Source organism: Trachypithecus francoisi, unplaced genomic scaffold (genome assembly GCF_009764315.1).
Source record: "Trachypithecus francoisi isolate TF-2019V2 unplaced genomic scaffold, Tfra_2.0 Lachesis_group12, whole genome shotgun sequence".
NCBI classification, from domain to species: Eukaryota; Metazoa; Chordata; class Mammalia; order Primates; family Cercopithecidae; genus Trachypithecus; species Trachypithecus francoisi.
Window position 1 is genome coordinate 116114665 of NW_022681457.1, and position 25973 is coordinate 116140637.

Below are 25973 nucleotides of genomic sequence, written 5' to 3' on the forward strand. Positions count from 1 at the left end.
GGGATTACAGGTGTAAGCCACCACGCCTGGCCAAGAAATTTTTAAATTTTGTTTTGAACATATTTCAGCAAGGTCTTTCTCACTTATCTTTTTTGTTTGTTTGTTTGTTTGAGACGGAGTCTTGCTCTGCCACCCAGGCTGGAGTGCAGTGGCCGGATCTCAGCTCACTGCAAGCCCCGCCTCCCGGGTTTATGCCATTCTCCTGCCTCAGCCTTCTGAGTAGCTGGGACTACAGGTGCCCACCTCGTCGCCCGGCTAGTTTTTTGTATTTTTAAGTAGAGACAGGGTTTCACCGTATTAGCCAGGATGGTCTCGATCTCCTGACCTCGTGATCCGCCCGTCTCGGCCTCCCAAAGTGCTGGGATTACAGGCTTGAGCCACCGCGCCCGGCCCCTCTCACTTATCTTAATAGTTGAAATAATTAAAACTACATGAAGAATTTTAAGATTTATTCCAAATCCTTCCTTTTTTCCTTTTTCAGTTATTTTGACAGTTTCTTGTGATGTATAAACAGGTATTTTGCATAACAAAATACTTTGATGTCTAATATTGTTCTTAGTGGACTGGAATTATTTAATTAGCCTGAATGCAGTCAAACTTAAGTAGGCTTTTTATATAGTTATTATAATGGCTATATTTGAAAAGTATGCTTTGGCGTAGTAGAAACTGCCAGATGCAATGCCATTTGATCTAAAAAGGTCACAGGAAAAGGGACATTTAAATTAAGTTATAAATTACAATTGAAGAACAATATTTTGATGTGTGAGACCAGAGATGTCAGAGCAGGGAGGTGTAATTCATGGGTTCATTATAGAACAGAGGTGCCTGACAGCTGAGCCATGCCAAAAGGAGAATTTATTTGCAACCTCACGCAGACGGAAAATGGTAGCTGAGAAGCCAGAATAGAAACTTGAAACCTTGTGGTAATACGCAGAGTTTATGCTAATAAGACTGCCTGAGACCCAGAGATGTTTAATGACTGCTGTAATATTAACGAGGTGCTTGGACATGTGCACATTTTCAATCTTACTAAAATTAAGGCCTCATCCTTGCTCTATAAAATAACACACTTTATAACCATGCATTAAGGTGGATTCTCCCACCTCTGCCCAACATACAGATTTGCTGGAATTTCAGAATTGTTTAGGCAAGAGAGTTAAAGCTTTAAACAAGATTTTTAGCCATGGTAGCTTTGAGGAAGGATATAATTTAATGTTTACAGCAATCCATGAGAGAAGTTCAATCATGAGTTAATTAAACTGTAGGCAGTCATTAAGTATTATTTATTTATTTCGAGAAGCTTGCCAGTAAAGCACTTATATATATTAAATTATAGAAAGTAATAAGCATGGAATAATTTGTCAGGCAGAGTGAGAGTAGCAGATTTAACTTGGGCAATTATGCAGAAATGTTTTTCTTGTAGCATGATCCTTTCCTTCTGCTAATCAGGAGGAGGTCAGAGGCTGTAGTAAGACAATTGCAGATGTGTAGTGACTAGTGGCATTGTGGGCTCTATTGAAACTCTTGTTTGAATAGTATTAGGTGAGAGCCATGTATCTAAAGTATTACTCCCCATGATGATATCACTGTATAGCTTACAGCTATTTTACATTTCAGAATATCTTGACACATTTTGTCTCATTTAGCACTTTCCATTGTTCTGTGACACAGCTGAGGGCTGGTGGTGTTAGGCCCATTTAACAGATGAAAACCTCAACTCAGCTGGTTTGGGACAGGGCTCTTAGCAAGAATCTGTCACTTGCCTCACATCCTGTGTATTTTCACTAGGCTGCAGAAGGTATTGACAAGTTGATAATTTGTTGTAGCACCTAGAGTTAGTTACTGAGAGTTTGTTATGCAACTAGCTAAATACATCCAGTTACTGTGGCACAGTGTCTTTGGCTCTGGATAAATCAGTGCAGTGGTTGCTTTTGTTACAGTGGAGCCAAATGAAGTGTTTGTTATTCAGAAGTTACTATTGTTTTTAGCACTAGAATCCCCTACGAAGTCCACTTTGCGTAGTTCATGCATGCCTGTCTTTGCACACCACTCTATCCCTCCCCATTGCTAGCTTTCAGAGTTGCTTGGTGTAACTCTTGGTTGAATGAATGGAAGCAAAGAGAATATGGTGTGAGCAGCCTGCCTCTGAGGCTGGATCTCAAGCACACCAAGGACTTCTGCTGCAGAAGGTGTGGCAGAAGAGGGCTAGACACCACATAGGGCAAGAGTTCACTCATGTTTCTTCTTTCACAATGAACAATCAAAAACGAAGGAAAAAAATCACATCTCAGAGGATTCCATGGAGCACACCCAGAGACCAAAGGCCAATTGCTAGAAAACACCAAAACAGGGATAGTTCTGAGATGGAATGACTTGAAAGGCTAGTGGATTGTTGAAGACATCACTATTTTGTTACAAGATTCCCTAATCATAAATCCTAGGTTTTGACCTGTGGTTTAGGGAAGACAGGTTTTATTTGGGTAGAAGTGCAGTCATGCAGTTCAGTGATGTGGAAAAGAGGCAGAAAGATTTTCAAGTAAATGTTTCCTTGATCATTGGATTTAGGGGGAAAAAAAAACCCACCACTGCCACACACCTGTGGTAATGAATTTGAAAGTGCTTTCTGCTAAATGACATCCTGCTATAGTGGCTGCATGGGGGTGGCATAAGATCTAAGTGCTTCTCCCTTCCTTAACTTTCAAAGATTGGAAGCTCACTGAGTCAGGATGCTTTATCTTGGTCCCTGCTTTTTGTACTGATCTTTTTCCAGTAGCTCCAAAATGTACAGTTCTCTATACTCTACATTAAAATTGCATTTAATCCCAGATTTTACGAGCCTGGCTTGGCTGCAAAATGGACAGAAAGGTTTAAATATCTTGCTTTAATTGCTTTTCTGTGGCTACAAAGTGAAGCTGTAAGACGTTTGAGAGGTGTTTCTTTTTTCCCCATCTTCATTGCAGTTTATTTTGAACAGCCTTCTTAGGGAAATGGTAGAAAATCTTACTCATATTAAAGGACATTTTACCTTAGCAGTATTGGGAAGCCTGTGTTTAATTTCCTGACTATAGACGTAGCTGTGTGGTCATGATCAGGTGTTTAAAATTTGAAATCTATGTAATGTTTTTCACAATATGAAATTATGGCAATCCTTCAGAACTTGATGTTGTATTAGAGGGGAATGTTTCTAAGGATAATTTTTAGAAATTTAGGCCGGGCGCGGTGGCTCAAGCCTGTAATCCCAGCACTTTGGGAGGCCGAGACGGGCGGATCACGACGTCAGGAGATCGAGACCATCCTGGCTAACACGGTGAAACCCCGTCTCTACTAAAAAAATACAAAAAACTAGCCGGGCGAGGTGGCAGGCGCCTGTAGTCCCAGCTACTTGGGAGGCTGAGGCAGGAGAATGGCGTAAGCCCGGGAGGCGGAGCTTGCAGTGAGCTGGATCCGGCCACTGTACTCCAGCCTGGGCAACAGAGCAAGACTCCGTCTCAAAAAAAAAAAAAAAAAAAAAAAAGAAATTTAAGATAGCCAGTGTTTTGATAAATTTACCAGTTCTACTTTATGTAAGGAATATAGTTGAAATATCCAGTTTAGCTCTTTCTTGAACATTATTTCTTGAACATTATCCTCATCTAAAGAAAGAAAAATTTTGGCTGGAGACAGTGACTCATGCCTGTAATACCAACACTTTGGGAGGCCGAGGTGGGCAGATCACCTGAGGTCGGGAGTTCAAGACCAGCCTGGCCAACATGGCGAAACCTCATCTCTACTAAAAATACAAAAATTAGCCGGGCATGGTGATGTGCACCTCCTAGTCCCAGCTACTTGGGATGCTGAGGCAGAAGAATCACATGAATCTGGGAGGCAGAGGTTGTAGTGAGCCAAGATCATGCCACTGCACTCCAGTCTAGGCAACAGGTGTGAGACTCTGTCTCAAAAAAAAGAAAAAGAAAGAAAATCTTCATAATCATCCAGAAAGCAAACTCCTTTTAAGAAGAGTTATTTGGGGCAGGTGTCAGAGGTGTCATGACTATAATCCCAGCACTTTAGGAGGTCTAGACAGGAAGATCACTTGAACCCAGGAGTTTGAGACCACACTAGGTGACATAGTGAGTCCGTCTTTACAAAAAATAAAAAAAATTAGCCAGGTGTGGTGGCGTAGGCCTGTAAGCTGAGCTACTTGGGAGGCTGCGGCAGGAGGATTGCTTGAGCCCAGGAATTCAGGCGAAAGTGGGCTGATTGTGCCATTGCACTCTAGCTCGGGCAACAGAGGGAAATTGTTTCTCAAAAAAACAAAACAAAACAAAAACAAAAACAAAAAACAGCAACCCCAGGCAGCATGGCAAAACCCTATTTCCACCAAAAATACAAAAATTAGGAGTGGTGCACAACTGTCCTAGTACTTTGGTGGCTGAGGTGGGAGGACTGCTTGAGCCCAGAAGATTGAGGCTTCAGTGAGCCATGATCGTGCCACTGCACTAACAGCATGGGAGACAGAGCCAAGACCCTGTCTCAAAGAGAGAAAAAAAGAAGGACTATTTGATATATCCCAGCACCTAGGAGAGTGCCTGGCATGGTTGAGCACTCAATAAATGTGTTGAAGGAAAGAAAAATTTCCTGATCACCAGTAATTTTCCTCATATGTTGTAAAGGTAAGTTTCCCTATTAGGAAGCTGTGTGGGCCATAACAACTTCTAGTATGTTAAAAGTGTATCTTTAATAAAAAGACAGGCCAGGCGCTGTGGCTCACACTTGTAATCCCAACACTTGGTCACGAGGTCAAGAGATCGAGACCAGCCTGGCCAACATGGTGAAACCCCATCGCTACTAAAAATACAAAAATTAGCTGGACTTGGTGGCGCACCCATAGTCCCAGCTACTCAGGAGGCTGAGACAGAAGAATCGCTTGAACCTGGGAGGTGGAGGTTTCAGTGAACCGAGATTGCGCCACTGCACTCCAGCCTGGTGACAGAGCGAGAGTCTCTCTCCAAAAAAAAGATAAAGTATTTCTTTAAAGATGTAAAGCTCTGTCTTGGAATTTTCTCAGGCAAGATTTCTACAAGGTAGAAGTCAATGTCTATAACATTAAGAAGATAGTGCCCATTTAGAAAAAGTCCCCTTGGTTCCCTAAGGAGAAAGAGTCCCTTAGGTTCCCTAAGGAGGAGGGCACACCAGAACAGCCACTTGACCAAGTTTTATACTTGTCCCTGTGACATACTGATGATAGCGCAATAATATTCTTCATCCATTCAAGAAATATTTCATCACTTCAGGGCTGGGCATGGTGACTCACGCCTGTAATCCCAGCACTTTGGAGGTGGGTTGATCACCTGAGGTCAGTTCAAGACCAGCCTGGCCAACTTGTTCATCTCTACTAAATTACAAAAAATTAGCTGGGCGTGGTGGCGGGTGCCTGTAATCCTAGCTACTCGGGAGGCTGAGGCAGGAGAATCACTTGAACTGGGAGGCGGAGATTGCAGTAAACTGAGATTGCACCACTGCTCTCCAGGCTGGGCAACAGAATGAGACTCCGTCTCCAAAAGAAAAGAAAAGAAAAGAAAAAAAATGTATCACTTTGGGTAAATAATTCCACACTTTTTACTTTTCAGATGTGTCTTTGTGGAGGGGTGAGGACAGGTAGGGACTCTCAATACTTACTGGTATCATCGGAAAGTCAGGAATAGGGACTTTTTTTTTTTTTTTTTTTTTAAGGAATAGGGATATTTTAAGAGGGCAGCCAGACAAACAGGTCAAACAAAAGGAGAGAATCCTCCATTATTTAGAGAATAGAGTAGGGAAGGAAGCTCGAGTTACTGTGTTATTGGAATAGCTTCTTCAGGAGAAACTGCCATCTGAAATAAAGTTTTGTGAAGGAAGTGTGAATGCCAGGACTTGTTCAGAAGAAGTGCCTCTTTCTCCATTAAGCTTATCACTAGAAATTCAGCTGAGGGGCACTGTGCAGCTGCATCCATGCTGTCTGACAAATGGAACAACCTTAACGAGATGGTCAGCACCTCAGTGGAAGCATCTCTTCCAGCTATAGTTCAAAGCTCTTCTTGGTTCACCAGAAGGCCGGAATGCCAGAGGGATTAATGATATTTTATTGAACTTCATCCACTCAGCAGTTTGCTTTTGGAGTGGGCTTTATGTTCTTATGAGCAATTTCCTGGTAGCAGGCACATAAGATTTTATTTGTCTTATTACTATTATTATTTTTTTGAGATGGAGTCTCACTCTGTATCTCAGGCTGGAGTGCAGTGGCACGATCTCAGCTCACTGCAACCTCTGCCGCCTAGGTTCAAGCGATTCTCCTGCCTCAGCCTCCCAAGTAGTTGGGATTATAGGCACCTGCCAGCACGCCTGCCTAATTTTTGTAGTTTTTTAGTAGACACGTGGTTTCACCATGTTGGCCAGGCTGGTCTTGAACACCTGACTCTGTGATCCACCAACCTCAGCCTCCCAGAGTGCTGGGATTACAGGCGTGAGTCACCGCACCCAACCAAGATTTTAAAAATCAAAATTTTTCCTGTATGTGATACCAGAATTTTAATCAAATTTCATTTAACCTGGGTAATTTGGTGTGACACATAAGTGGTTTTTGTTTATAGCTTAACAAAATTTTTTCTGTCTCTGAGAAGACTACTCTGTAATCTGGAAAGTTGATCAAACTTGAGATGAGGCCAATTCTTCTTTTTTTTTTTTCTTTTTAAAAGATGTAGCTAACATATATTTTCTAATATTATCCTGACATATCCCTAAGAGGTTGATGTTATTGTTTTATCCATTTTTAAAGATGTCAAAATTAAGGCACAAAAATGATAAGTAACTCTCTCAAGGTCATGTACCTAGTAAATAGTAGAGCTAGAGTTGGAATCCAGGCAGTTTGACTCTAAAGTCCATAGTTTTTCCCACTTTTCCTTTTTTTTTTGGAAACAGGATCTCACTCTGTCACCCAGACTTGTGGTACAGTGGTGTGATCAAGGCTACCGCCTCCTTAACCTCCCAGGCTCAAGCCATCCTTCCACCTCAGCCTCCTGAATAGCTGAGACTACAGCTGGTACTGTAGGCACATGCCACCACGCCCAGCTAATTTCTTAAATTTTTAGTAGAGATGAGGTCTCACTATGTTGCCCAGGTTAGTCTTGAATTCCTGAGCTCAGTCTTCCTACCTCAGCCTCCCAAAGTGTTGGGTTTACAGGTGTGAGCCACTGTGCCTAGCCTCACACTTTTCTTATAATTAATTACCACATACAGTATAATTACCTCTTATAAAAGTTGTTAATTTTGTCATGAGCTTTTCATTAGAAATTTATGATTTGATCAACTTCATTTAGTTTCAAATTATCACTAAAATGTGTGCTTTTTGCATTAAATAGGCATGTAATTCTTCCTTTAATTCAGTTCCCATCCACGTTGACCTGTGATTACAAATCCCCATTGTATTATAGAACTTGACAAATGTCTGCTTGTTCTGGATATTAAGCAAAGTATGAGAATCTGACGTTATTTCAGATCTTTTTATACTTCTGAAAGAAGGCTAGATTGGATAGTTTTCAAACATTTGCAAATCATAGTAGTAGTTTATTTTTAAAAGAGTCTAATGATAGTGATAAATTAGTCTAATGATAAATAATAATAAAAATAGATAAGTTAATATTTACTCATTGCGCCACCACTCCCAAGTGGGATCCAGTGTTGATCATTGTGGCAGGTCTTTTGTTTTAAGATAGTTGATTTTTTGTTATAGCTCATGTACAGCCTGGACTTCCCAGTCTTGATTTAAAATAAGTTAATGTCCTCTAAACTGTGAGAATGCTCTGGAAATTCAAATTTTTAATACTTTCTGTTTTGCTGAATAAGCATTGAAAATGGATGTTTGGGCCGGGCGCGGTGGCTCACGCCTGTAATCCCAACACTTTGGGAGGCCAAGGCGGGCGGATCACAAGGTCAGGAGATCGAGACCATCCTGGCTAACATGGTGAAACCCCGTCTCTACTAAAAATACAAAAATTAGCCGGGCGAGGTGGCGGGCGCCTGTAGTCCCAGCTACTTGGGAGGCTGAGGTGGGAGAATGGTGTAAACCCGGGAGGCGGAGCTTGCAGTGAGCCAAGATCGCGCCCCTGTACTCCAGCCTGGGCGACAGAGCGAGACTCCGTCTCAAAAAAAAAAAAAAAAGAAAATGAATGTTTGTGATATTCCTTTCATTAGCAGTTAAATAGTTGGAAGAGACACTTGCAGTGTGTGTTTCAGCATTTATTTATTGATTTCATTCAACAAATATTTACCACTGCCAGCTTACTGTGTGCCCAGCCCAGGGGCTCCAGCAGTTGCCAGGAAGGCATCTGCATGTCCTCCTGAGTCTTCTGTTAGAAAGAGGAAACACATGGCTCTCTCCTCTTGTGATTGCATAGGTCTTTGCCTAAACCGGAGGGAGTGTAATTATTACAACCTACTTGATCTTGTCATTTGGTATGTTTTGTATCCGTACCAATTTGTAAGTTTCCTGGAAATAAGGACCGTGACTTAATAAGGTTTGTTCAAGACATGTAAAATGTCTTGAATGTTCAGCTTTACTTGTCCTGAATGTTCGACAAATGCTGGCTCATTGTTGAAATAAGAGATTGAAGCACGAGTGAAAAGATCAGAATGTCCACTGCATAAGAACAGGGATTTCTGTGTTGTTTACTGCTGTGTCCCAGAATCTAGTATTTTATTTAGGAAGTTAGCAAGTTTTTCTGAAGTTATTAGCTTATACTATGGACTGTGTTCAGCACTGAAGATACAAGTCTTAGACAAAATCATTCTTTGTGTAAGAAGACTAGTTGTGTAAAGGAAAGATTTCCGATGAGAATTCTGAGTGACAGCCACAGTATGGTGAGGTAGATAAAGCAAGAGAGGATCTTTGCACCTGCTGTTTCTCTACATCATCTGCAAGTTGGAACTCAGAAACTAGGAGTGTCTGGAGCATCTTTGCAAGGTGGGAAGGAGTCCATGGTGCCAGACACTACACAGGGTTGAAAAGATGCAGGATGAGAAAAGTTGATTAGCGTTGACAAGAAACAAGTCTGGTCCTAAAGGGAATATGTAGATAAACGTGCATCTTTATTCATATATACTGAAAAACTAGCATACTATCACAGACTTACATTCTTTAAAAAGCTCTTAAATTTTAGACACTTTAAATATTTTTTGTGTGTGTGAAATTAGCACAGTCGAAAAACTTAAGAAATGCTAAAAAGAAAGAACATAATCGAGTATGACTTTATGCTGCTTTGCAGAGAATGAGGCAAGAGTAGGGGTCCTCCTGTCTGGGTTGGAGTCTTGGCTTCACCACCTGCTGGCTCAGTGTGGTGAACACCTTTACTTGATCTTTCTGTGCCTCAGTTTCCTCATCTGTGAAATAGGGCGATGATAGCTCCTAAACCATAGATTAAATGAGAGAATACTTTCCCCACAGGATTAGGTAAGATAATGATTACATAGAATGTCCTGAGCACTGGGCAGGGCCAAACATTCCCTAAATGTTTGTTTTATGGGAATATAGGGGAATCCTATTCTTACTTTTTGCCAAAATACTCTCTGCCTTGGCTGTCTCCCTCTCCCAGAGCGAGTGGAATAGGGGTTGGGATAGGATGGTCTTGAATGAGAACAAATTCCCGTGCCTACTGAAATGATGGAGTCTCAGTGCCCCTTTCCTGACTCTCCTGTGAGAGAAAGTCAATGTGGAGCTTGCCTTTTATTGATTTGTGTCCTGTCTGTTATTTGGTACAGTTAACTAACTAAAATTTTTGTTGTTTTAGCTGCATGAAAGCGGTTATGATGCTGGGAAAGCCCTGCAGCGCCTGGTGAAGAAGCCTGTGCCCAAGCTCATCGAGAAGTGCTGGACTGAGGACGAAGTGGTGAGCGGGAACCAGCATTCGCCTTGTGCTCTGGGGCATCGGGCCACCGACTTCTCAGTGTGTGACCTCCCTGCTGCTCAGGGAAAGAGACTGAAGCAGAAGCTTCAGTCATGCAGAGTGGCTGTCTGTGGCAGCACCAGGCAGGAGGGTGGGGCCCTTCAGCCTCATAATTGTACAGAAAGACTGGATTTTAGTAAGATTAGACTTCATAAATGATGGGAAAGATTGTCCAGGTTTCATGGAAAGAAAGGAGAAATTGATAGTTACTCCTAAAAAAAGTTAATTCGAACTCGTTTTTGGTGCAGTCTAGCTTGTGGTACCTCCCTATTTAAAGACACAGCATGTTAAAACCTGTGGACATATAACCTAAAGTAGGGTTGGTGACTTGTCTTTTTTTTTTAATCGTAATTATTTTAGAAAAGGGGGTCTCGCTGTGTTGCTCAGGCTGGTTTTGAACTCCTGGGCTCTATCAGTCCTCTTGCTTGAGTAGCTGGGACGGTAGGCATGCTCCACCATGCTTGGCTTGGTGACTTGTTTGTATAGGGTTTGTAAGACCCCTGACCTCCTAAAGGACGTTGATTACAAGTGGGAAGCAGAGAGTTGATTAAATAAATATCGTGGATTTTACATATTGATTGTATTGCTGTGGCCTGTTGAAAGAAGTGGGGGGAGAGAAATGTACCCACAAATACGGCCTTGCAAACCCATGGGTTCCCATCCAGCAGACAGTTTTAATGAAGCTACATCTCCATCTTGTGACTTGTAAAAGGCATTGCTGTAAACGACTTACAGAATTCTTGTGCTTTTGCAAATACAGTCTTCAGTATGTTACCGCTTGACATTTGCCTTTCAGGTCGAGTGAAATTTAAATGAAGGCTGGCACTAATACACATATTGATTGCAAGTTCCTCTCCTGTATTTAAAATATGCTAAGAAAGAATGTTTAGAAATTGTATGTGCTTTCCCGATCCTGCTGTTTCATTGATTCAGCAATATTTACTGAGTGCCTGCTGTGCGCCAGGTGTTGTCCCTCCTTGTGAGTCTTCAGTTTTAAGAAGGGAGACCTTCGTAAATGAGTATGTGTCAGGGGGTGGTGAAGCAGATGCAGAATAGGGTAATGAGGGAGAATCAGCTGGGTGGGGTACTATCTTAGCTAAGGGAGGATCAGGAAAGCCCTGGTAAGTAAGTAACATTTAGATGAGACCTTAGTGAAGTGAGGAAGGCAGCCTTTTGGATATTAGAGAATTCTGGGCCCTAAGGTGAAAGCATGCTTGGCATGTTCAAGAAGTAGGCAGGAATGTTTCTCCAGCACAGCAAGGAGGGGATTGGTAGGAGAGGCGGGTGGTGGGCTTGTGGGAGGGGTGTCCCAGAGGGAGCAGATCGGGTGTGGCCTGTTGGCCTGCCATCAGGGTGTGGTGATGTGCCCCACATGAGCAGCTTCTGAACAGAGGAGTGACTGGCTCCGACAGTGGGGCTGGCTCTGACCCGAGTCGGGTGGTCTCCGGGGGCTGCTGCGCACGAGGCTGGGACTGGTGGCTGCGTGGTGTGGCAGCAGTGGTCGTGATAAGAAGCAGTGAGATCCAGGCTGCACCTTGAAGGTAGAGAAAAGAGAATTTGCTCCTAGAATGGCTGTGGGTGAGGGTAGGTGAGGGCTGAGGAATGGAAAAAGCTAGGTGGAGCTGAGATGCACTGAAGTGGCCCGGAGGGTTTGGTAATGGAGTGCTTGTTGAATAGTCCCTTAAGACTTTAATTTTATCAGATTTATGGAGTTGATGAAGCTGTTTAAATATATATATATATATATAAATATATATAAATCTTACATGATTAATAAAAAGAAACATCTTAAACATTTAAAAATGTTCAGACAACGTTAAATTCAGTTTTGAGAAGTCATATTGATACTTTTTTTTTTTTACAGTAAGCCTCTTTATGTGAGGAGTGCATAAGAGATCCGATTGACAAGGTTTTAAAATTCTGCAAAAAGCCTGTGTGGAAGAAACACATAAGGAGATGAAAAGGGTGGAACAAGTGTATAGACTGGTCATTTAACCACACTTTGTGAGATTGCCTTCATTACTCTCAGCCTGGCCTAGACAGCCTCAGGGCCTTGTCAGCTTGCAATCTGTGGCTGCTTCTGCTTCTGTCTCTCCCTCAGTTCCTGGCCATCTCCTCTTTCTTCAGTCTCCATGCCCTTTGGCATCCTCTCTCTTTCCCCACTTCTCTGCCTCTTCTTGGTCTCCCACCCTCCCCACTCCTCACTAATGCCTCCCAGCCCCTCCCCAGCCATGGCTCTCCTCTCTCCCTTCTTTCATTTCTCTTGTGACCTTTCATTCCCTCTGGAATTTTAAAAATACACAGCCAAAGTCCTCTCTTCCTGCTGAAGAGAAAGCTGCTTTCCTTTTCCTGAAGCGCCTGCTTGTAACATCAGGCAGCTGTTGATTGTCTCCCCATTGCTGCTGCTTGGGGATTTGTGGCTGTGAGCTGAGAGGGAAGCCTTGCACATCAGAAACAGCCTGGCTTTATTTTGAAAAACAAACCATGACTCCAAAGTGGTGAATATTTTGAGTATGGAATAATGATCCTTAACTGCATGCATCCGTATCCGTTTGGGGTCATTTTTATCATGTTTGCTTCTTGGTTTGAGAAATGTCTTGGCAGCCGTCCAGTCCTGGCAGAGCCTCAGGATCAAATGGTTCCCTTATGTGTAGGAAGTGAAGCTTCACTCTGAAAACCTCAGCAGTGAAGAAGAGAGACAGACTGAATAATTGAGAGGTTGAAGGAAGCTTCTGGTGAATGGATCCAAATCAAAGCTTTGAAGAGATTTATGTGGCAACAAGGCAGTCCCCTCTTTACCCTCGCCTGGCTTTGGCTGTGAAAAAACACCTGCTGTGTTCATGTGGCCCCCTTCTGTTGAATTTACCACATTTTCTCACTTCAGGAATCACAGGAATAAGCAAAACAAATGTGTCCCAGCTAACATAAGTACATGGGCCTACCTCCCTTTTTTCCTCCGGGTTTTCTGTATACTTGGAACATTCTAATTATTTTTATGATCATTACTATTTTTTAAGAGATGGGGGTCTTGCTATGTTGCCCAGGCTGGACTCAAACTCTTGGGCTCAAGTGATCCTCCCACATCAGCCTCTGAGCAGCTGGGACTACAGGCAAGCCACAATGCCTGGCTAGTTGTTATTAAACTTCGCTGCCGCTGGTGTGTTAATTTGTTCTAACTACCCAGTGTCTGATCTGACTACAACAGTCTTGATGAATGGGTTTTCCTTGGCATTTACGTGAATACTTTGAAGCAGCTGCTCTGTTAGAGGGTTGATGAAATAAGCACCTGAAGATGTGAGTTCCCTGCTGTGCAGCGGACAGGCTGGGCCTCTGGACCCCCCGGGGCCTGGCAGGCCTGCTGCTCTATGAAGAAACTAACCTCTCATGCCAGTGCAGAGCCTACTCATTCTCCAGGCTCAGTTAGGTTCCTGGCCCATCCCTCGGCTAGTGCTCCCTCTTCGTGCTGTCTCCCCTGTGCACGTCGCTCACTAGCAGTTCATCCTCTGCCTCCTTGTGCTGACTTCTGATTCCCAGCTGTTTATTCCTTGCGATTTTATTTCCGAGTTGATTGTCCTCCGAGTTTGTAAATTTATTAAGGATGAGGACTTAATGATGAAGATAATTTCTCTCCATATGAGAGGCTTGAAGAATGTTGATGACTCTTTGTTCAAGGTAATCCTTTTAAAAAGTTCTTCACTATAATTGAGTGTCTTCAGCATTTTAAAACTTGTAATTGTCAATAGTTATGAATCAGCACATTAAAGAGAAAAACTTCTAAATGCCTCAGAAACCAATCTTAAAAAGTTTACTTTTGGAGCCTGGTCAACACAGCAAGACCTTGTCTCCACAAAAAATTAAAAACATAATAAAATAGTTGAACATAGTGCCATGTGCCTGTAGTCCCAGCTACTTGGGAGGCTGAGGTTGGAGAATCGCTTGAGTCCAGGAGTTCAAGGCTGCAGTGAGCCGTAATCATGGCACTGCACTCCAGCCTGGGCAACAGAGCGAGACTCTGTCTCCGAAAAACAATAATAATAATAATAATAAAAGTACTTTTGGAAAAAGCTCACACATTAAACTCTTTCTTCTTCTTCTTCCTTCTCCTCCTCCTCCCTATCACCCAACCTCTTCTTTCTACGTCTTTCAGATAATCCTGAATTCTGGAGATCTTAGACCTCAGAGTCACACAATAGGAGGCCTTTCGTCTCAAACTCTCAGTTTATTTCTCTGACAGTGTGCATGTATGATGTTCCTGATTGAAGTTGCTTTGGGGCTGAGATAATTTAAATCTTGAACTGAAGCCAAAATGTGCCAATTTCTGTCAAATGCTGTACTGGATACTGCAAATGAATTTTGCTTTTGCCGAGTGTCTGTGAGCAACACCTTGGTAGCCAGCCTGGGTCATGTCTTTCAGGCTAAGTAAACTTAGTCAGATCAGAGAAGCATTTTGGAAGAAATTCTAGGTCAGTTTGTGAAGCTTTAAATACCAAGGTATGGGCAAGGATGGAGCCAAAGTAAATGGCTGCCTTCTGCCTCTGAGAGTCACATTGATGGTTAACGCGTTTCACATCTGTTATGCTAAAAATACTGTTCCTTTTCAAGAAGTCATCAGATTGGTAGAACTTAGGAAGATAAAGAGGAGGAAATACAGATTAAAACATTAAAAAAAAAAAACCCACACAAACAAAACCCTAGATTATTAGGTTTTTAATTAAACATGATGAACACATTCAAATATAACATAAAGGCCCCAGGCTGAACTGCACCTAATCGAAACAGATTAAGTCACCCTTCCATGCTTGGGTAGTTATTAATTCTGTTTATTTATGCATGCGAGCTGAAGGTAGCATTTGCTGCTGTTGTGTTGGTGCTTATTGCACTGGGATTCCGTTGCTGCCTGATGCTGTGCTCTTAATTAGCATTCAGCTGTTGATTTTGGAAATACTGGGGATGCTAATTGAATTCTTTTTAAAATTCAGGGCCTGCATTTTCCTTGTGGAGTTTGGTTTGACTTGCAAGGTTGTAAGATTGGGTGCTCCACTGAGCTGTGCAACTCACTCTTCTCACTCTTTGCTTCCTATCCACTTAACTGTGTTTTGGTTTTTAAAATTATTTTCATGTTGAATTAGCTTTTACCGCAGCAATCCAGGCATTGCACCGAGTGAAGGTTCTGTTGCTTAGCATGTTACTACGGGATGTTTTTATTCCATCTTGGGTAACTATAGCTTTTATCTTGAAATACACTACCCATTAAATATTTTATGTCAATTTTGATGTAATAGATTGAGGTGAACAACTTAGATACAAATAAACTCTGAGATTTTTATCCAAAGATAGTTAATCTGTGGTGGTGATAAACCTTAATTGGCCATGTACATGGATTTATCTACAAGTTCATAAATTTTAAAACCTTTAAATCTTCCTTCAATTTAAAGCTCAGTCTATCATAAATATAAATGAAAATCCTTCTTTCAAAATTGACATGAGATGGCAAAGTAATTTTCTAAATATTTGTAATCCAGTGAACCCGTGCGGCCAGTCAAGGAATTACTTACACAGAATACACACAACTATTTGCATGGTGTCTTTCCCCAGCAGCATCTTCAGATGCCTTTGTTATGCCCTTTTTGGAATGTCTGCTTGAGAAAACAATTGTTTTCATTGTTCACTCTTCTCAAGCCATGCGTCTGAATGTGCCAGAAGACAGAGCTGCTTAGTGGGGCAAAAATACAATGAATTTTATTTACTGTTTGCGTGGCAGCTGAGGAAAAATGGAATTCACAGCAAAATCCCAGTTAAGGTCCAGTAGCAGCAGGAGGTTGTGGAGGTGAAAACAGCAAGGAGGACAATGACAAAGAGGCTCTCAGAGCTTGTAGTTAATGGTTACATGGATTTCAGATACTAATAATTTTGGTGATTTTGTTTTAAAATTTTACATCCACAATATAGGGGAAGGCTTAGTTATATTTATTTTAGGAATGGTAAAATTTCCAGAGTTATTGACCATTTTATGTAGTCATTCAAAATGATGATAGAAGAGTCTTGTAGGTCATCTAGTATGAACCTTTTCACTGTCTTCTTCTGTTTAGGGTTTTGTGCAGTTTTTTTTTTTTTTATTGTTAAAACAACATCCTAAAATCATTAAAGGGAATTTAAAACCTCACCACTAACACATAGTCTCACAGTGTCCGGCTTCGTTGTCTCACTTGCTGGCTTCTTGCTCTCCTGGTTTTTGTTTATGTACGTACATGGTTTTATGTCATTGTCAACTTATGTATGTGTACAGGTTTGCATACCTGTGAGTTGAGTCAGAACATTGAAATTATATTTCTAAAATTATAACTTGAAAATTTTTACAATTCATTTGGAACCTTTGCCGTTAACCCAAAATAAAGATACAGTGTATCTACTGCATCACATAGTAGGTACTTAGTATTTTTTAAATTGAATCACAGTAGGATCTCATTCTACTAACCACCCTTCCTCCAGTTTTAAATGATATTGGTACTGTTTCTTATGGAGAACTAAATTTGTATATGAGAGTAGGAAAAACAAGAGAAATAGAAATGTTGATATATTACACATATGTACATATTACTCCATATTATGTATTCTTAATGTGACCTATAGTAAGAATTAGCCCTTAATATTAGAAAAATGTAGATTCAAGTGAGATTTGCCTAAGGTTTCAACTATTAATAAAATTAGACTATTTTTCCTATGGTTAATTCCCATCAGCCTTTGAACCAAACCCTTGCTTATAGAAGTCAATAGTATGGATAGAATGGAGTTTATTTTCAAGTCCTTTCAGAAATGAGACAGCAAATTAAAAATCAATTATATGCACAGGAAAGTTGATGTAAGGCAGTCAGTTCTGTCAATTAGTTTGCAGAAAGATTCTACTATTTAACAAGCTCTAAAGAAAAATGTATTTTTAAAATCCTTTAGTAAATGAAGGACAAGCATTTTATTAGAAGGGAAGAGATATTTCAAAAATGTATTTCAGGAGTTCACGTCAGTAGAAGTTGCCTCTGGGATAAATGTACAGATTCAGCTGTGACCTTTCCATTCACATCCACGGCTCACTACTTTCTAGGCTTTCTCTTTATGCTGTGGTCAAAGAAATTAATAGCCCATTTTGCTCTTTGTGTTTAGCAAGATTATTCTTTTCTTACTGTCTTTAAGCAGTACGTTTTTTTAAGTTCATCATCCCCAGCCCTACTTTTGGATTAAAAAAATAAAAGCCAGCATACCTTGTGCCGTTCTTGAGGGCTGTGTGTGTGTGCATGCGCGTGCATGTGCACACATCTGTGTTTAGGCATTCGGGCTATACAGAGACCTGGAAAGTAACCCCACATTGAATACAAACACACCTTAAATTATTCCCGGCTGCTTGGGATAATCTTTTTAAATTGAAGAGTACTTTTGATGGTATATTTTTCATTTTTGCTTGAGCGGCATGTAAGGGGAGTAATGGGGGGAGTCTTCAGCTTGAAAGATTAATAAATACTAGAGCAGTGGGTTATTGAAGCCATGTTTCCATCTCATTTTCAAGGGCATGTAAAAAAAATGGAGATAGCATACACTTTCAGCCACTCTCTATCATCTTTCTCTGTTAATTTAAAAAATGAGAACAAGGCACAAGGGGACTTGAGAGATTGCATTTGTTCTCCCATAGACAGAGGGTTATTTTATAAATGAAGAGGATGGAAAACCCTTTTCTTGTGCAGTTTCTTAGCAACAGAATTGGAGTCAATTTTAATGTGTGTGCTTAGAACATTCTACATATAGTGACATTGGAGTCTTACATTTTCACAGGTGAGACATATTACACTGGTAACTGGAATTGAGTGTTGGGAAAAGGAAGCAGGAAGTGAAAACATGAGAACTCTACCATGAGAGGAAGTCATTCATTTCAAGCTACCTCCTCTCTCCTGACATACTTCTGTCTTAAATCTAAAGTCTCCCTTAGGCTGGGTGCAGAAGCTCATGCTTGTAATACCAGCACTTTGGGAGGCAGAGGTGGGGAGATCAACTGAGGTCAGGAGTTCGAGACCAGCCTGGCCAACATAGCGAAACACCGTCTGTACTAAAAATATAAAAATTAGCTGGGCATGGTGGCGCATGCTTGTAATCTCAGCTACATGGAAGGCTGAGGCAGTAGAATCACCTCCCCGGGAGGCAGAGGATACATTGAGCCGAGATTGTGCCACTGCACTCCAGCCTGGGCGACAGAGCAAGACTCCATCTCAAATAAATAAATAAATGAATGAAGTCTCCCTTAAGTAGAAGTAGTGATGGCCTTGGTAGCCCCCTAATTGCCATCTTCACTAGGGTGCCAGCCTCTATTGTATCTTCGCTAGTAGTGTTTTGTTATTCTTTTCCTAACACCCTGCATGCAACTAATTGGCACTTAGATTAGATTTTGCTTTTGCACTTGCTTTAAGACATTTTTCCAAAGTATCTTTATATAGGTGAATTCTAGTGTGTTTTCTATATTTATGAGGCAAAGTACTGAGCTATCAGAAAGCAGGATGTGTTTGGTGGTTGTAAGGGGAGAAAGACAGTGCCTGATATTGGCCTCACCACCTGAGCATGAGGGCTCAGGATCTGTCTCTCTGGCTCTGCATTCCTTGCGTTTGGTGTCAGTTTGGCGGATGGCAAGCCGGCCTCCCAACTTCCTGTGATTGTTGACTCTGTGTGAACATGAAGATAGAATGATTCCTTCCTGCTTACCAAGTTTCTCATTCAGTTCTGATTTTAGATCACTAGTTGAAATTCATTCATTCATTCTTTCTTTCTTTCATTCTGGAAATGTTGATAGAGCATTGACACTCTGCCAGGTGATACAGCAGTGAACAAAACAGACAAAATTCTCTGCCTTCATGGAGCTGAGATTGTAGTGGGGAAGGAGGATAGATTAAAACAGTCTTGCTAAGTGACAGGTATAGTGTGTTAGTCCACAGGAAAGCCGTATGAAATACCAGGTAGAGGGCTTGAACTTTTACTTAAGGTAGCCATGGAGAGTTCACTTTTGAGTAAAGATCTTAAAAAAGTGAGGAAGCTAGCCTTGCAGATATATAGGGGGAGAGAATTCTGGGCCAAGGAAACGGAATGCAAAGGCCCTGAGGTGGGAGCATGCCTGAGAGTGTGTTCCAGGAAGAGCAAAGATGCCCCGGAGTGGATGCAGAAGATGAAGTCAGAAGGCCACCAGGATCTTAGACCAGAGATGTTCAGTCCTATTTTGTACCTCACTGTTAAATTACATTATCAAATTAATGAGGAATTCTTGAGGACTGTTCTGTTTCCTCCTAACAGCATATCTCCCATAACAGTGTTTTTACAGCTTCAGTTATGTAGGACTCTGAGTCATGCATTCCTCTGACTTCTGCAGCCTCTCATTGTGTCAAGATTGAAGCTTTTTTGTTTAGTAACTGGTTTAGACAATATTTACTACATATGTTTACTATAAATGCAGCATTTGTGAGAGGAGCTGTTTTTCCTGAGTAGAAGCAAGAAAATACCTAGAAGGAAAAGTGTACCTGCTGTACCTCTATCTTGGAGTAGCCATTACTCTTGTATCAGCCTGTCCTAACAAATTTTAATTCAGGAAGTGAAGACTATGGAAAACTTAAAACTGTAGATATCATGCTCTGAATTGTACCACCTAATGAAAAGAGTCTTCTCAAAAATCTCTCTTTCTTGAGTCAAATACCCTGGCTTTGAGACTCAGCTCAGCGGAGAGTCCCTCTAATACTGCTGTTTGACAGAAGAGGCCAGCTTCCCTTGTTGGCTGGCATTTGCTTGCTCTAGGCCTGTGGTGATTATTCTTAATGTCTGGAGGATGGATGCTCCGTGCACTGACTAACTAGAATGCTGGGCCAAGCTTAGTGTTCCCTAGTAGTGTACTGATATTCTTCTTTCCCCAACACTTGTTCTCATGAGAGGTTAGGATGCTCACGAGGCACTTTAGAATGAGGAGTGGCCCGTGACTGATGAAGGCCTGGACGTCACTGCGGTTTTCAGGCCCTGCTGCACCAGGTTAGGATGGCAAGTTCATTTAGGTGCCTCCACACAAAACTAGGAAGTCTTGAGGGCAGGGTTGTAGTTTAATTCTTTTTTTATTCACAGAACCTGGCCCAGCACCTGGAGCAGGATTGATAATCAGAAAATATCATTTGAGTGGATGGAACAGAAGAGAAACCTCACATTGCTTCAGTGCAGTGACCTCTTTGGCTGAGCGCCTGAGCTCCTGAGCTGCCACAGTCTAGGAAGGCTTCTCCTTTGAGCATTGATTAACTGGATTTGTCCCTGTTCTTTTCCTCTCAGTAGCTTCTTTTGGAAGGAGCAACCAACTCCTTCCAGTTTATGGTTTTATTTTCTAAATTCCAATTTTAAAAACTCATTCATTGCCAACATCACCTGATGTGTACTGATGATACATGTGGTTGAGATGTTCTACTATGGGAGAGTGACTGATGGAGAAGGAAAAATGCTTAGTGGGCAGCACAGGTGAATCTGGCTCTTCTAACACACCTTCCCATACAACCCAGCACTATTCCCAGTTCAGGAATCGTGCTCCCTCGTGATCTCGCCACTGCACTCAAGCCTGGGTGACAGAGCGAGACCCTGTCTCTAAAAAATAAAAAAAAAAAAAAATAAAAAGGAATCATGCTGCTAAGAACACCAGGAAGATTGTTATTCTTAAAACAGGAGAATGCCCACAGTTGCCCTGAACAGCTTCGTCACCACTGCCCTGTGTCCCTTCTGGCTCTGCTGTCTGAGGGCTGCTAATGTCCTGGCACCTGAGCTCTCTGGGGAAGGCACAGTTACCTCCTGAAGAAGATAAGCCAGGCTCTTCTCTTTCCTATATGGAAAACTCATTTTTGGGGTGGGTTGGTGGGTAAAAGCAGGAAAAATAGGCCTGGTGGTTTGTGGAGAGAAAATTGGCCTGAGAGTCAGAGTTGCAGGTATCAGTACCCAGATTGGCTGCCACCTGTGTGGCCTCAAGGAAGTATGGTCTCCCCACACCCCTCCTTGAGTCTTAAGTTTTGTGGGGTTTTTTTTTGTTTCGTTTTATTATGAAATGAAGTCTTACTCTGTCGCCCAGGCTGGAGTGCAGTGGTGCAATCTTGGCTCACTGCAACCTCCGCCTCCCAGGTTCAAGCAGTCCTCCCGACCCAGCCTCCCAAGGAGCTGGGATTACAGCCGCACACCACCACGCCCAGCCATTTTTGTATTTTTAGTAGAGATGGGGGTTTCACCATGTTGGCCAAGCTGGTCTCAAACTCCTGACCTTGTGATCTGCCTGCCTCGGCCTCCCAAAGTGCTGGCATTAGAGGTGTGAGCCACCATGCACAGAAAGTCTTCAGTTTTTTTTTTTTTTTTTTTTTTTAATGTCTAAGGAATGATAGGAAAAAGAGAAGGAAAGGGAAGAGGAAATTCTGAGGTGCTGGCAGCTGTGTTTGACAGGAGGTCAGGATTAAGCCCATCTTGGTCTGCTGCCTGCCCCATCCTTTCACTTCCCAGGTGAAAAATTGGCCACATGATTTATCTAAAGTTAACAGAGTCATTCCTGTTTAAGAAATTTGAAAACACATATACACATGCATGTGTGCGTACACACACAATAGTGTCCTTTTGTTACTGAAAGTTCTTGGGATCTCCCTTGCAGCTGATTTGTAAGTTTTGATCACACTTTTATTTTTCTAAGCTTTGCCATTGGCAGCAATAAAACCAAATCTGCCAGGCTACAGAGATGCAGGCTAATGAGTACCATAGACTGCACCAGAGTGGGAGGAAGGATGGCCCATCACCACAGCTGTGCTCTGTGCTCTTCTGTCCCATGTGCTCCTCTCAACATGTCCCGTGTGCTCCTCTCAACAGCAGCCCGGAGTCTTCTGTGGGAACCAGTGTTTAATACTAAAATCTGTGTAGGTATCACACATTTGCTACTAAACTGCTTTCTAAGCAGACATATTCATCCTAAATATTACACAATTTTTTTCAGATAGGGCCTCTAACTAATTAGGGTGACAGAGCTAAGTAAGCTTGGTTATCCGATTTTCAAAGAGAATTTTAGAAAATGAATTGTAAAAGTTTTTTTTTTTTTTTTGAGACAGGGTCTTGCTCTGTCACCCAGGCTGCACCAGTGCAATGGTATAATCTCGGCTTACTGCAACCTCTGCCTCTCAGGTTCAAATGATCCTACCACTTCAGCCTCCCTAGTAGCTGGGACTACAGGCATGCACCACCACGCCTGACTAATTTTTGTAGTTTTAGTAGAGACAGGGTTTCACCGTGTTGGCCAGACTGGTCTCAAACTCCTAACCTCAAGTGATCTGCCCACCTTGGCCTCCCAGAGTGCCAGTATTACAGGTGTGAGCCACCATGCCTGGCCTAATGAGGTCTTGATAAGCAAAGGTTTGGGAAACTGGTTGACTTGGACCAAAAACCCACCTAACATTAATCTAAGAAATAAAGGAGCTTTGCCTAGAGAAGACCTGGAGCTCTGATCTGTGGTGACCACTCCCATGTTGAGAGTCTTGATTTCATTAGGCAGAGCTGTTCCAAATTCTCAGAGCAGCTTAAAGAGTGGGGTGAACTCTGGATTTTTGGGATCCTACCATTCAGTCCAGCCTATGGAAATGAAATTCTCCAGTCCTTTAGCAATAACAAAAGAGAACATTATTTTCAGACCGTCCTTTGAGACAGCCCAGCTTCTTTGTCAGCTTCATAGTCACTTTCCAAGTTGATGACCCCAGAGCAATCTGACCTTGGTAGCTTGTCTCCCTCATTAAATTCTCTGACTTCATAATCAGCTCACATTCCCTTCCTCTCTCTCCCTCTCTTTTTAAATATCTGTAAAACATTCAAATGATCCACGTAGATTTATCTTGCTTTTAGGCCACACTCTGAGATGCGTAATCCGCTTGCTCACACATTTAGAGGAGTCCGTGAACATCACACCATGCTACTCTCCACTGGTTTGAATATCGTAGGCACTCAGGCATTCCATTGTTATGAAAATAGGCATGTGTAGGGGTGCACAAAAGGAGTGGTGGATTCTTGAAGGTGAAGAGCAAACATTTTTGTCTGTTTCTGGATAATTAACTTTAAATTTGCCTTAAAAATATACATGGAAAAAGGAAGGTCTTTCTTTTTCACCTTATACTGAATTTTAATTACACTGCGTTTCCATACCTACTCTGTGTGCAGGACTCTGCTGGATATTTGAGACCCTTTCATCTGCTGTTTGCTCTCATAATTAATTCTTCCTCTAGTTGAATCTTCTGTTCCCATCATTGTTAGTTTGTTTTTCTATTATTCAAGTGACTTTTTTTTTTTTGGCTTAGTTTTTTGGAAACAAGACTTAGAAAAAACATTGATTTCTATGTACAAAAGGAAGGGAACGTATCACTGAATTTAAACAAACTGCATTTGTTCTTTCACTGCTAAGATCTCTGCAGGGGTTACCACCAACCTTGGTAATTGCTTGGCAGTATGGCAGGCGACATGCCATCCCACTGTGGTATCCTTGACTGATTTTGGTAGTGGGTGTAAATGAGTGCTTGAGTTGGATTTATCACCACAGAATCTAGAGAGGGGACAGCAGCCACACAATTGGAAACTTGTTTTGAGTGCCTCTTTTGCTTCAGATGGTGCGCTGGGGCTCACCGGGCCTGCCGAGGTGAGCAGCTGCTCCCAGCTCTTGGACAGGGAGATCAGGAAGGGTGCTGTAGAGGAGGCTTATTTGAGAGGACCTTGAAGGATGGATAGAATTTCACTGGGCAGAGTTGACAGAGGTTAATTGGAGAACAGGGGCTAAAAGAATTTGAATGATTGGTTAGTAGCAAGTTGCCCAGTTTGGGTGAAGCTTATGGGTAGGGGAGGATGTGAGGTAGCTAATTCAGAGCCTCCCACTTTTGACTGAGAAGTTTATGTTTAATTCAACAGGAAATGATGAAAAATTATATATTTTTGAATGTGGGGAAGGATAGGACTGGAGCTGCCCTTGAAGACCAATCTGGCAGTAGCATTGGAAGAGTGGAGGTGGGCTGAGGACATCTTGTAAAGTTGGCTGTGCATTAGAGTCATCGGGAGAACTTGAAAATGCCCCGATGCTGGCCTGTACCCTAGCGAGTCAGAGCATAATCCCTGGGGTAGGACGTGGGCATCCAGGCCCTGAGAACCACTGGACTGGATCAGGACTATGCTCCTAGTGAGAGACGTTGAGAGCTGTCAGTGTACAGCGGCACTTCACACTGTTAGATGCACGCTGGAGTCACATGAGAAACTTTAGACACAGACAGAGACTTGGGTCCAATTTAATTCATCTGGGATACAAGTTTCCAATGTCCCAGGATGTTAGGACACTAATATGCAGCCAAAGTAGGTGGAAGATTGGGCTAGAAAATTGATGGGAGGTTGGGATGTTGAGGCAAGGAGTATTTTTTGTTTTTGTTTTTTGTTTGTTTGTTTGGAGAGGGAGTTTCGCTCTTCTTGCCCAGGCTGGAGTGCAGTGGCGCAATCTCGGCTCACAGCAACCTCCACCTCCCCGGTTCAAGCCATTCTCCTGCCTCAGCCTCCGGATTAGCTGGGATTACAGCCATGTGCCACCACACCCGGCTAATTTTGTATTTTTAGTATTTTTAGTTTCTCCATGTTGGTCAGGCTGGTCTCAAACTCTGGACCTCAGGTGATCCTCCCGCCTCGGCCTCCCAAAGTGTTGGGATTACAGGCGTGAGCCACCATGCCCGGCTTTTTTGGTTCTTTTTTGAGATGGAGTTTTGCTCTTGTCACCCAGGTTGGAGGGCCATGGCACAATCTCAGCTCACTGCACCCTCTGCCTTCGGGGTTCAAGCGATTCTCCTGCCTCAGCTTCCTGAGTAGCTGGGATTATAGGCGTGCACCACCACACCCAGCTAATTTTTGTATTTTTAGTAGAGACAGGGTTTCACCATGTTGGCCAGGCTGGTCTCCAACTCCTGACCTCAAGTAATCCACCGGCCTCAGCCTCCCAAAGTGCTAGGATTACAGGCGTGAGCCACCGCACCCAGCTGAGGTAATGAGTATTGACTGCATTGTTGAAATAATGGATAGTTAAGCCCCAGGCTGCATAGAGAACATGGGAAACCAGTACAGAAGTGGTAGAGGAGTTGAAGGACAGTCAAGAACAGGGATATTGTGGGGGTCATGGTAGCTGTGCAGTAAATAGGGAAAGTCTGTAGTTTCACATCTTAGGTATGGCTACCGGGTAGATGGCTAGGCTAGAATAAAAAGCACCAACAGTGGTAGACACAGACTATTAGAAGGGCCGTGGGCAACCTTTTCCATGTTCCTGAGAGTGCTGTCAAAAGGCAGGATAGAGGAAGAGGCTTAGCTAGCTAGGAAGAGACTTTGGTGCAGGTCACAGGATAAGGAGGAGATGGATTTGGCAAGTGGTTGACACTGATGAGGGAACCCGAATGGGCATCGTTGATGAGACGGGGAGACAGGATCGCTACTGTTGACAAAACTGAACTTCTGTTCCTATAACTGGAAGGGTTAAAAGGGATTCTGTGTGGATCTGAAAGTGCTAAAGTTGCAGCAGGACTCGGGGGTTGGGGTATGAGGCCATTTGGAGAACTGCGTTTGAGAGGACAGCAGGTCTCTAAGGGACGTCCATGTGAGGCGTCGGTTGGGATTTGCTAGGGTGAGCATCTGGTCAGAAGGACGTCTAGTCTGGACTGGGCTGGGAATACAGGAAGGGCTGGAAAGGAAGGAAGCATGTGCTGTGCTGGTCATTTAGGTCCCATGGAGAGGGAGGTGAGGGTTGCCTCCACACGCAGCTCTGCTGGGTGCTGTGCTTCTCAGTGGCTGTTCCTTGGAGCTCCTGGCTCCTCAGTGGGATCACAAAATCATTAACTGGTAAATGGAGCCAAAGTACATTAATATGGAGAGGTTGAAGGTGGTGGAAAGGTGCGAGGAGACCGAGTTTTGTGAATGGAAGACTGTGTAGAACTAAGATCGCAGATT

At 42.6% G+C, this 25973-nt stretch overlaps 1 protein-coding gene across 6 annotated transcripts in view; it reads left to right on the forward strand.

The window, feature by feature from the left end:
• The window catches only part of RERE (arginine-glutamic acid dipeptide repeats), a 476263-nt gene that overhangs the window by 351963 nt on the left and 98327 nt on the right, over window positions 1-25973 (forward strand). For all 6 annotated transcript variants that reach the window (XM_033228494.1, XM_033228492.1, XM_033228495.1 and 3 more), the window contains one exon: window positions 9801-9899. In XM_033228494.1, the coding sequence (XP_033084385.1) occupies window positions 9801-9899 (99 nt within the window). The remainder of the gene's footprint in view (window positions 1-9800; window positions 9900-25973) is intronic.